The 12041-nt window shown below is 51.9% G+C and overlaps 3 protein-coding genes across 3 annotated transcripts; 1 reads left to right on the top strand and 2 right to left on the bottom strand.

Moving 5' to 3' along the window:
- Nucleotides 1–1647: 1647 nt before the first annotated feature.
- PG986_003116 (uncharacterized protein) lies at nt 1648–5049 on the bottom strand (the record flags this gene model as incomplete). Its single annotated transcript, XM_066839338.1, has 3 exons — nt 1648–4188; nt 4277–4530; nt 4605–5049. 3 exons carry the CDS (start codon nt 5047–5049, stop codon nt 1648–1650), a joined length of 3240 nt encoding a protein of 1079 aa, XP_066704402.1.
- An 871-nt stretch (nt 5050–5920) lies between these two features.
- On the bottom strand, nt 5921–8660 carry PG986_003115 (multiple RNA-binding domain protein; the record flags this gene model as incomplete). The annotated part of the gene is made up of 2 exons (XM_066839337.1): nt 5921–7399; nt 7608–8660. 2 exons carry the CDS (start codon nt 8658–8660, stop codon nt 5921–5923), a joined length of 2532 nt encoding a protein of 843 aa, XP_066704401.1.
- A 1058-nt stretch (nt 8661–9718) lies between these two features.
- Nucleotides 9719–10339, top strand: PG986_003114 (uncharacterized protein; the record flags this gene model as incomplete). The annotated part of the gene is made up of 6 exons (XM_066839336.1): nt 9719–9773; nt 9838–9860; nt 9931–9964; nt 10029–10090; nt 10148–10217; nt 10275–10339. The coding sequence occupies 6 exons, from the start codon at nt 9719–9721 to the stop codon at nt 10337–10339; spliced, it is 309 nt and encodes a 102-aa protein (XP_066704400.1).
- Between the last annotated feature and the right edge of the window lie 1702 nt (nt 10340–12041).

The following is a 12041-nucleotide window of genomic DNA, read 5'->3' as shown; positions in this document are numbered from 1 at the left end:
TCAGTTACGCAACTGCGAAGTCGCACTACAAAGTCGATCTGTGCCATGGTTGCAAACAACCAGCTGCATGTTGAACGAGGCTTGTGGTAACGAAGGACGCACGGAGGGATGATGTCGGTTTCCCGAACAAACATATGGCCATGCTGAATGATCTGAGCTGCTGCATGCGAGTTGCATCGTGCATGGAATCCGAACATGCAGTCGGCTTCTTGATCAACGAGGCCGATGTTACATCCCACCTGCCTTGACGGATGGGGCGAGAAATAGCCAAGTAATCTATCTCAAGAGCACCCTGGTAAAGAAATAGACGATCAAAGAGGGGGGTCACGTTGATGCTGTTGGTCGGCGCTTAGGTTAGAGTGCTGCTATATATATGGCCCAGTCCTTTTGGAATGCATGACGAGATGCGATATGCCGTTCAGCCCCGATTGATTATTCACAAGGTACCATACTTGATTAAGCGCCTGGCGCCTTTGCCCTCCCCTAGAGACCAGAAGAGACCGAGAGAGTGTATGAGAGATGTGAGAGAAAGAGAGAGGTTTTTCTTGCGACCCAAACATCTTGCCCCCCCTGAAGCTCCTTTAAGCGATGATGATAATAATAAATTCGTACATTCTTCTTCTTTTCAGTGACCACACCACCACTTCGCAAAGTAGAACCACTTTATACTCGTAACGGAAAGGAAGAAAGCAGTAAACCAACATACACAGAGATGCCCCCACCCCATTCCCATTCCGCCCGTATAGTTTTCGGTCCCAAACTCCGTCATCGCCCTTCACCTAGGTCTGGGTAGCAAACAACACACTCCCCCGGCATTAACAACATACTTCATCCAGTCCATGTATACGTACACCAGTCGTAGTAGTAGTATTAGCAACAAAAGAAAGAACCGACCTTCGTACCCCGCCCCCAAGTAGAGTTGCTGTACGTAAAGTGGATGAACGAGAGGAAGAAGCGAAATTCCAAAATAGACCTTAAGTACCATCATCATAATTCGATGTCGTCGAGCCCCATCAAGGGGGGCCCAGGCCAGACACCCCCAACGCACTTCCCATTCCAATTGACGCCATCCGTTCGCCGGGGAACTCGCGAAGAAAGACAAAAAGGATCGATCGATACTCTTTCCTGAGCCCCCCTCACCCAGTCTCCGCCCCGCTCGTTTCCCATCCATGTATGCATGTAGATGCCGAGTAGGGATAGTAGTAGTAGTATCATATTATGAACCGTAAACCCCTGGACCTGGCAATGAAAAGAGTGTGCCATCCCACCGATCCCTTTGAACGCCAAAGTCAACAGTTTTCGTACACCTAGAGGCCGCATCCACACACCCCTAACAGCTGCTCGCTTATGCAGTTCACCTAGGATTTCTCTTTTCCGAGTCCCTCGCTTCTATGTTTGCTTGCTTGCTTGTGTGCCTGCCACCCCGCTTCGCATAGAGTAGAGAGAGACATGGACTGCAAGATGCAGCTGCTGGGTGAGCTTGAACGTCATTGGGTAATGACAGACCGAGGTGTGCCATTGTGTGTGTGTGTGTGTGTTGTGTGGTCATGATGAATGTAAACTTGGTACTGATGCCAGTGTGAAAAGAATAAGAAATGACTCCGAAGGCGCTATCTGATTTCGAGTGAAAGAAACAATCCAAGTGTCTTATGACATGAACGGGGGTAGTGGTGCCTTTTGATGGTGGTGGTGATGATCCCCGTCCTCGACCGTGACTCCGACTGCTGGCCGGTGCACTAGCTTCCTGCGCATGGACGGGTGCATGGCGTAGCCATTGCTGCCACCTTCGTTGTACTCGTTGTTGTTGCTGCTGCCACCATAGCCGGCGCCGTGGCTGCTCCCGCCGCTACCGCTGCAGGTGCTACTGTTATCATCCTCTGGCTCCCGTGTGCGTTTGCGGCCTCTGGTAGCAGCCAGGATATCGTGTTGCCGTTGGTCTACGGGGGCGTAAATATCGTTATGCTGTCGACTCTGCTGCTGCTGTTCCTCATCCTTGATCGTGACTGTTGGTGTACCAGACGAAGAGAACGTATGGTGGAATTGCTGCTGATCGTCCTGCTGTGTCTCTAGCTGCGACCCAAGAGGCTCTTCGTCCCACAAGCTGTTGGAGTTGGTGCCAGTGCTGCTCATGCTTCTTATCGACATGGGCCTACCGACCTCGTCCGTGAGAGTTTGCTGTTGCTGTTGTTGGGGAATCGCCCACGACTGCTGTTGGTCGTGGCTAGTAGATCCGGATGCTGCCGCCCAGGTATCTGTGTGTAAAGTGCCTGTACTCGGCACAGCCAAGCCCCCTTGCTGAATTGACGAGCCCTGCGTAGCCCATAATGTATCCTTCCCTTCGTGCCAGGGCGTGTTATCGCGAGACCCGTCGTGATGCTGCTGCTGGCTCGCAGCAGAATTCCATGCGTGACTGTCCATCGACGCCATGTCGTCCGCACTCATCGACCAGCCGCCAAGGCTGTTATGATGCTGGCTGCCATCGAACGACGTCGTGGCCCAATGCGGAGCATCGAGGCCCTGCAGGGAGTCTGCTCCAGATACGTTCGCCGTTGCAGGCCAGGAGTCATCGAACGAAGCGCTCACGGGCACGCCGATGCCCGAAAGGAACGAATCGGTCGTTGGATCTGCTGCTCCGCCGGTACCCACAGAGCCATCCGACGCCGCGAAGCTCAGATGCAGCTGCAGGCTGTCCGTGCTCGCAATGGTGGCGGTGTCGAAGCAGCTGCTCTGGGAGGCGTAGCTGTTGGAAGGAAGACAGGCGGTGGGCGGCGGCGTGGCCAGGCCGTTGGAGAAGCTGTCGATCATGTTAATGCTGGCCAGGTGGGCGTGTGGCTGCTGCTGGTGACTTGGGAGGGCGAGGCTCGTCACGTCGTAGGTAGAGCCGAAGTTCTCGTGCATCACGGCACCCAGGTGGTGCTGACAGCCCGGGTCCGGAGACATAATGCTATTCCTTGAGACGTTGGGAGTGCCGGGCAAGTATGCTCGCTGCTGGTGGTACTGGGACATGGGATCCAGCTTCGACAGGAACCGCCAAGTCGTCCCAGCTGTTACCCTCGACTGATCCTTCGACTGCTTGCCCTTGGTCTCCTCAACCTTGGCGCGTACGTTCGAAAAGGTCCAGAGCACCACGGAACGACGTGTCCAGTTAGGGTCACTTGCGCCGTCGTTGGGCGCCGACCAGATTTCTTGGTACATGGCGATCTGCTCTAGCATATCGAATGGCGTAGGGAGTTTTGAGCCCTTGCTGCTGCCGCCGCCTTCCCTCTTGGGTTTTGACTCGCTGCCCCTTTCCCCCTGTTTCCTCTCTCGCTCTGCCGACACATATTTGGCCAACCGACAGAATGTATTAGCCCAGCTCGTAGCCGGGAAGTCGACCTCGATCGTGTCGCGAGCGTTGCCGCGGCGCGAAGGACGGCATGTGTCCATATGATCCCAAAACGGAGGCTCTACCGCGTCAAGGTATAACTCCAGAGGCTTGACGACACAAGTTGAGGAACGCCACACGTGGTTGGCGAGCTCCGGACGGCTGATATTGAACTCGACTCTCCCATCTAGGTTGGTGCCTACAGGGAATTGGCTTGTACCATGAAGGACCAGAACCACCTCCATGTGGATGATGTCGCAGGGCCCCATGACGCATCGCGCCGTCTGCTCATGCGAGGGATGTGTGTCGTCGAGAGCTGTCATGAGCTTGTCTCGCAATTCGGGGAAGCGATGGTCCCACTTGGATGAGATATCCCGAACAGAGCTGGACTCGGTCTGTGTGAGAGACTCGGTGTACTCATGGAGCAAGTAGGTGCGAGGCTCATCCCGGCCGCCGCGGTGTACGTCACGCTTGGTGTTCTTGTTGCTGTTCTTTTCCAGATGCGGGAAGTCGCCTTGGGACTCGAGCCGGGTGCCATCGGGACCGTAGGCATCGGCATTCAGGCACGTCCCATCCGCAGTGAACGCTTTCCGGCAATCCTCGCTCAAAGTGAGTTCGGAGTGGGATGTGTAGATATGGCATGTTTTTGGACGGAGGAAGACTTCCGAATCGGCTGCGAGCAGACGGCCAAAGTAAGAGTAATTTGGCCGCTCCTCTGGTAAACGCCCCTCCGCTAGTGCAATAAGGACGCGGTTGTTTTTAAACGACTTGGTCTCGCCTTCCTCTTCTTTCAAGGGCCGCCGGTCTTCGTCTTTCTCGTCGTTCTTCCGCGGGAAGAAGAAATGGACTGCAATGCAACACGCTATCAGTCACATACGAGGCTTCAATTGGTACTTTGATTTACTCACAGACGGGAAGTGTTGTGAAGAACCCCTTCAACACTTGGATGTGACTTGAAACCTGCTTTCTTGTCCGGTACTTCGGGTGAGCCGGGCGATCAGGTCCTTTCTCACGGTCCTTGCCCACGGGAACTATCTCCCCGGGACCTGGTGGGAAGAGTACCCAGTGGCATATCCACAGGTATTCGCTGATTAACATATTACGTCCATACAAGGTGCCCTTTGAACTGTACTTTTGCCTGCCCATTATCGGTACAAGAAGGATTGCTGGTGCCCGAGTTAGCCGCTTGTCCGGGTGCGTGCATACCCTTACTTAGAAAATGATTCTTCAGCTGACTTACCGTCAAGGAACGCATCTTCGAGATACATAGGCCACTTTGGGTCGTCACCTTCTCTTTCTTTCTGGGCCACCTTGGTACGATAGTCGTGGAAATGCTTCCACGCGTAGATAGGGTTTCGGCCACCTCTTGAGTGAGCCATCGAAGAGTCCCGCAGCGATACATCTCGATGGAACGACCGCCTAGCCCGCAAGCTAGTTCCGTATGCTGAAGTAACGGACTGTGTTGGGAGAATAGGTGGCGTCGGGATGTGTTGAACTGGAGGCGTGAAAACCAACGATCCTTGATGGCACAATGCCAAAGCAGCAATGTTCTGCGGCTGAGCGTTGCCCGTGGATTCGCCTAGGGGGGTCCTTGAAGGCTGTATCGCTTCGTGATGGCTGTCAAATGGGTAGTCACCACTAGACGAATACCTTTGAAGGGGGAGTGCTGGTCTTCGGTGCTCCATTATGGGCTTTGTTGTAAGTCAAGCACCTGAAGACAAGAAGAATGCTTCATGAAAGAACTGAGAATTCAGATGAATGCCTTGAGACAGGTCAAGAACGCTGGGAAACGGGATCAGATATGTAGAAAGGAATGGCCGTGGCAAAGATGTCACTAATTGTTATGAACCAGGTCGGTTTCCCGAGCATATCTCAGGCATGGAGGAAGAAGGTCACACAGCTTATAAGAGGTCTGGACTGTAGAGTAGGTGACTTGACTCGGTCTTCCCTATGTACATAGGCTATCGAGGAAAATAGCAATTATTGCCTGCTAACAAACGCACACCCTAGCGACCCCACAAAGGAGTTATCAAGGGAGTCTCGAGGAAAGCTCCGAATAGTACACGCGCCACCATGATGAAGACCAAGTAGCTATGGGGAGGGGGAGCTGTTCCGGTTGGCACGTAACAAGACCAGGATGGACATCATCGGAGAGAAGAGACAACAACAGTCTTACCCAAGAATGCTCAATTTGACGATACCGACCAGCCCGGCAGGAGCCAAATCGCTATACTGGCGGCGGAGCGGAATGTTGGTTTGATGATGTACACATACAGTTGAGCAGGTGTCTGGGACTTCTGGTACATGTGTACTGAAGTAGCCAGAAAGGGCGAGCGAGGGGGCGATGAGTGGGATGGGATGTGACCCGCAGGAGGGGCCAGCCCTTGTCAATTCCGTTATTCTGGTTCAAGGAACGGCTTCCGATTCACGCCCCCTGCACAAGGGATAAATACGCCATGAACCATGCCCTTACCAAGGTAAGAGAACGAACGTGGCCATGCCCTTGCAAGCTCGACAAAATTAGCCCAGCGATGCATAAGTATAGACACACTTGCTTCAGACTTCGCCGTCCTCGTCCTCGCCTTCGAGTGTGATCTTCTTGCGATCTTGTCCGGTGAGCTGCTGCAAACGGACTTTGTTCACCTGGCCCGCCATCTTCTTTTGCATCTTTTCTATTTCCATTTCTGGATCAATAGTATCAGCTTCGGCGTATTGAATCACCAATCGTCTTCCCAATAAATGGGTGTCCTGAAGTGCTGCGACCGCATTCTGTGCTTCGCTTGGACTGGTGAACTCGACGAAAGCGTATCCACGTGATCGCGAGTTCATGTTCTTGGGCAGGCGAACCGCCCGCAGTTGGCCATAGCTCGAGAAGAGTGACCTCATGTCCTTCTTCGTGGCCTGGAAGGGGACATTCTTGATCAGTACTTTGCTGTGTTGGTTTGCCAATTTCTTAGCATTGTCAGCTCGCCGCTGCTCCTCGGCGGCGTCGTGTCCCCGATGCGACAGGCGCACTTGAAGCTTATGGCCCTGCAGTTCATAGCCGTCCATAGCCTTCATGGCAGCCTCGGCAGCTTCTTTGCTTGCCATCTCTATGAAGCCGAAGCCCATACTCAGGACTCCCCTCGTAGCATCGGTTTTTGTCTTGACATTGGCCGATCTGAAACCGTCCAACTTGCCAAAACATTCCACCAAGTCTGGCGTTCTTGTGGCAAAGTTGAGCCCCTTGATGAACAAAGTGCTGCTTTCAGGCTCGCTCTTGTCATCGCGATCAAGAAGCTCCGAGGCCGACAGTTTCTCCTTGTTCGCTTCACCACTGGCTTTGTCAGACAGCTGTTGCTCAGTGAACAGCACCTTCGGGCCTTTCTCTAGAAACAATATAGAATCCTTGAGTCTACGATACGCGAGCTTCGCAAACGCCTGCTTACCCTCATTTGCGTGCGCGAATTGCACAATGGCAATGGTTCCAGTAGGAGGCATCAACACCTTCAGAACTTGGCCATGCTGCTCAAAGAGTTCTCGGAGCTCCTGTGGAGACGTTCCATAGGCAAAGCCCTTGACCAAAATGACTGTGTCACCTCTCTGAGTTGACTTGAAGCTGTTCAAATCGATGCCTTGGGAGAGGAAGTAAGCCTTGGTATCATTAATGGTCGATGCCTCAGCCAAAGCTTGCTTCACGCCAGCATCCGCACTCGTAGGATCGAGAAGTTCGGATTTGGAGACACCAAGACGATCGGCAACCGAAGTATTGACCGCATCCTGGCTCATGTAAAGGGTGGACCAGTTAAACTTGGATGTCGACGCTTGAGCCTTCTTCCGGATCTTGGCCTGCGTCTTGAGCGGCAGCTTTGACAGAGCAAACTCATCCAAGTTGTGATCGCGCTTGCGTGAAGCGGGAAGCACATGAAGAAGTCTTCCCTGAAAGGTAGCCCCGTCAATGGCCTGGAACGCCGCCACGGCAGAGTCGGACTCCGCGAATGAGACAAACGCGAGTCCCTTGTTATTTGCAGAAGAACGATCTGCTGGAATGTGGACCTGATCAAATTTGACGTTAGCGGGAATGAATTATCACCAACGGCAAAGTAAAAGATTCAATAAGAATTTCGACGATCAGACTCCAATGCATCTACTAAAATACTGGCTCCGGAATATCATCAAATACCCATAAGGTATAAGCTGTCCCTATCAGAGGTTCATCATGCGAATAATGAAATTCGAGTAAAGAAAATTGGGATGTCCTTACCTCTTCGATGCCCCCGAAAGGTTCCAGGTACGCTTTAAGGTCGTCCTCAGTTGCGGTATAGGCGATGTTCCTCAAGAAAAGGCGACGCGTCTCACGTATTGTTTGCAACGTATCTTTTGCGCCGGACGCCTGAGGCTCTGGTATGGGTTCCGGCCCTTCATCAACTTCGGCGGAAGCCTGTGCGGGAGGGGCGGCAGGTTCCGTCTGCTGTTTTTGTGGTTCTTGACGCCCAGCTTGTGATGGAGCCAAGAGTTCTGGGCTGATATCGTCATCACCAACCAAATCAAGCAATCGATTGGTCCTGTTCCTCAGCCACTCGTCGTCAGTAGCGGGAACAGTGGTCGCGGCCGGCTCGTTGGACTCGTCAACTTCCATTTGTTGTGTAGAACCGTCGTCAGTAACAGGAGCAGGTACAATATCTGTAGGTGTTTCCTTAGCCGTCGAAGGATGGGAAGGCATCGACGCTGCTGTTTGGTCTGTTTGGCGTGATACTCGCTTGGCCGGCCTTTCTGGAACGACTTCGTACTCATCATCAGACTCGCCACCATCGACCTTGGGCTGGTCGGCAGTAGTAGGAGTGTTGATGGTCAAACCATCCACGTCCATGCCGTGCACAAGATTCGCCGAGTTCTTCGCATGCTGCATGACATTGAGATACTCCTGAAACTTGGGATTCGACTCATCCACTACATCTCGTTTCCGTTTCTTCTCATTAGCTTGCGAATCTTGCTCATTGCCCGACTCCGAAACAGGCTTGTTTGATATGGCAGTTGGATGTGTGGTGTTGTAGCTGTTATGCTTGGTCTTGGTGAGGGAAGGATCGGATACGGGTTTCGCAAGCTCGACCGAAATCTTACTCATCCGTATGAAGGACTTGTTGAATAGCTTGACAGCCTGTCTTGCCTCTTCGGGCGATGCATATCCTACAAATCCCAGGCGACGGTTGGGTATTATTTTGATATCCGTAATATGACCTCTGGAGAAGTGCTTGCGGAAGTCGGATTCATTGATGGTTGGGGGCAGCCCCCTCACAAAGACACGAGAGCTACCCATGGTAGGGAAAAAAAGAAAATAAAAACCTCTTCTCTCCTCTCTGCTCAAAGCTCCTGGTCCAGTTGAGACTTGAAGTAGATGACTGGGGAGAGAACGAGAGAGAGGACAGGAAAATTACTTTCAACCCATTTGGGGAAAACATCAATACAAATACATTGAGAATCCGTAGCACTTTCCTGGGGATGGAAAAAAAAGTTATCTGGTCCTATCAGCACGTGCATTCTCTTATCCGGTGGGTCCTGTCAAGACGGCTGCCCCTCCAAAAGGTCGACCATACATCATGGGCAGCTACTAGAGAGGATCGGCATTGATTGGTCTGTGTGTGTTAGCCAAGGCTGGAACGAAAGTGCTTCCTTTGGACAAGACTCTGGACTACCATGCCATAACACCTAACTGCAACGGCATAATAAAATATACAGTCACTTGAATAGATGCCTAGGATCACAATAAGTCCATCTCAATATGCGTTCTTGGGCTATTATTATACCTGTTGCCAACTGGGTGGGTAAGTTGACTTGTTGGTCCAAAGTGAAATTGGCGTCCTGTCAAAGTCCGTTACTAACTGTAGCAAGCTTTTCACCGCCTGCCTTATTCGAGCTGAACCGAATTAAGCTGAACCTGAACATCCAAGCAAAGAACCCCTGTTGTGTCGTTAGGTTCTGGATTGGAAACAACCGCCTTGTCTGTGATGATCTTGGGCGCAAGCGCTTTGACAAGCAAAACAACCATTGTGACTTAGCGAAGCGGTCAACACAACACCATTACCCTTTCTCAGCAGCTGAAGCCCTTCATGCGACACTTGTGACCTGACAATATCTTTCGATCCCCTCTCTTCGAGAACACGATAGTGTTTGCCATTTCATCCTCATCCACTCTCCGAAACCAGATTGCTGGCGCAACCCTTATGTGAGTACTACCAACTCGGCCTGATCTCCCATCGACCAATTCGGCCCATCTTTTCGCCCCCAGGACTTGACACTAACCTTGCGCGGCTTTTGCATGGAACAGACACCCAGACCGATACACCTTCGTCGGCTCTGCCCGCCGAAATCGCAAATATGTCCGACGAGAAGATGTCGCCCCCTCCCGCCGGGAACCGCGACAGGCTTGAAGGTTGGTGCTTCTTCCTCTGCCATCGCGACAGCTGTTCAAGAGAAGTTGCTGACCATCAGAATAGCCACGATCAAGTCCGCAGACATGGTGGGTCGCACGAATTGCGAATACGAAGGTCGCTTCATTATATTGGGATTTGTTGCTGATTTCAAGATAGACGGACGATATGCAGGCCGAAGCTATTGATGTTGGTACGTCAGATCAGCCCGGAAACATACTCTGCTATCCCTCCATGCTGAAGATGAATGTTTGCAGCTCAGGAAGCCATGGGCAAGTTTACCATCGAGAAGGACATTGCCCAGCACATCAAGCGAACGGTATGATTGCCATCCCGAACGAACCCTCGTTTCTCCGACCTCGCTAACATCGAACAGTTCGACGACCGTAAAGGACCTACATGGCACTGCATTGTCGGACGAAACTTTGGAAGCTACGTTACTCATGGTTCGTTGACGGTCTCATGCGATCTCCATTCTCGCCATGCTAATAGTTGTGCTACAGAGACCAAGCATTTCATCTACTTCTACCTTGGACATTGCGCCATCCTCCTCTTCAAGACGCAGTAGATCAAAGTGGTTTGAGGAGACTGCTCGTGCGATGACATTCGGGCTTAACGGAGTTCAGGTTGGAGACGTTCAGGTGCCTTGCTGCAGGGAGTGCCACAACGAACGAGTTTTCGGTATTTTGCAATAACTGAATACAGCTCACTGAGCAACGGTTGCGGCAGATAGGACGGTAATGTAATCGTCTTCTTTTCTCAGGGGTTAATGGAAGGAAATTGCCTGCTTATACCAATCATGTATTGCGTGAAACGTATGTGCAACCTGTGGTATTGATGGTCGGGAAGCATCTGGTCGGGAGATCACCAGGGGTCTCCGTCAAATGCTTGCTCATCTGGGAGATCTAGGACTGAGTCCAGAACCATTTGCCCAGGTCTGAAACCAGTGGCCTTGTAGCTTAAATATGTGGAAAACGCTGCTCGTTTCGTCCGAGGGATGGGTAATTACTACCAGCCCGGGGGTTGTCTAATTCCAGGACATAGGAAACTCCAAATATTGCCGACATTAGAGGCAAGATTTGTCTCGCCGCCACCACCAGTGCAATCGATCCACGCAATTTCGATTGGCCTATTCCGCCATGTCTCCCGAGGGTTTGCTAGCAAGTGTTTCAAAGAAGTCGTAGGTAATACTACAAATACTTGGAGATTCCGCTATCACATCAACATACCTCCTCAAGTGGGAGGCTTTCGTAAAACTTCCTTAGCAATCTAATTGACGATCGGCATTGAACCGTCTTTCGGCATGATCCCTGCAGGACTAGGAACGGGATACTCGCCCCGCTTTATACCATTTCGAGCCTTTTGTTGCAAAAACAACAGCCAGGTACGAGAAACTAGGGCGAAATATATAGATTAATAACTACAGGTACGATACGATCATCAACCCCACCACCCCGCTCCTCTGATTTGTCCAGGCATTTTCGAAATGGGATTGTCATCACGATCGAGTGCGTTTTTTCGGGATGCTGTGATGCCATAGCTTTCTCGCTTTCTCTTCTTCCTTCTTGTTCGGTAGTAGGATATTGCTGGACTATCATACCGCCATCTGGTAGTCAGTTGGCCGTTACAGTTCAAGAAGTGCCTTGTCATTTTGGGAAAGAGCATATGGGCAATCTGCCGAATTTGACTCGAACAGACGACGAGTCCAGAATAGTCCGGAAACGCCAGGAAGCCTATCATGGAGCGGTCAAGTTTGACTTCGGATGGACGGCGTCGAGGTTTGTGCAGCATGTCAAGCTGTACTGTAGTGGTATCGATCAATTGAGGTCGGTAAATAGCATGTGTGCATGTCTACTTCGGTCTTATTGTTGAGGTCGGAGTCGTAGCAGGCTAGCAGCTCTTTGGGCATCGCGGGAGTTTGGACGAAAATAGTAATCATTCCAGTTTCGACCGTCATCGACCCTCTCGTTTACTGTTGCGCAGTACCTAGCTTCTCCTACTGCTGCTGCTGCTGCTGCTCACTCTAAGCCTGTGGCTGGCTGGCTGGGCTTCTCCCCTCCATTTCGACCCTTCGAACTGACTGTTCCGTTGCAACCTGCCCGAATGACTCCCCTCCCCCGGCTTGCTCGCTCTCATGCAACATGAAAGTGTCGTCGGGACCCACCCCACATGCACCGTCAACTGCGTGCAGCATGCGTCAATGAGGTAGATCGTTGACGGAGTTCGCGCGCTCTGGGCGGCCTGGTCCGTCCAACAGCGGCCAGATGCAG

This window comes from Apiospora aurea, assembly GCF_038362705.1.
Source record: "Apiospora aurea strain CBS 24483 chromosome Unknown utg000002l_segment0_segment0, whole genome shotgun sequence".
Classification (NCBI taxonomy): Eukaryota; Fungi; Ascomycota; class Sordariomycetes; order Amphisphaeriales; family Apiosporaceae; genus Apiospora; species Apiospora aurea.
Note: the sequence above shows the minus strand (reverse complement) of the source record. Positions and strands in the feature narration are given on the sequence as shown.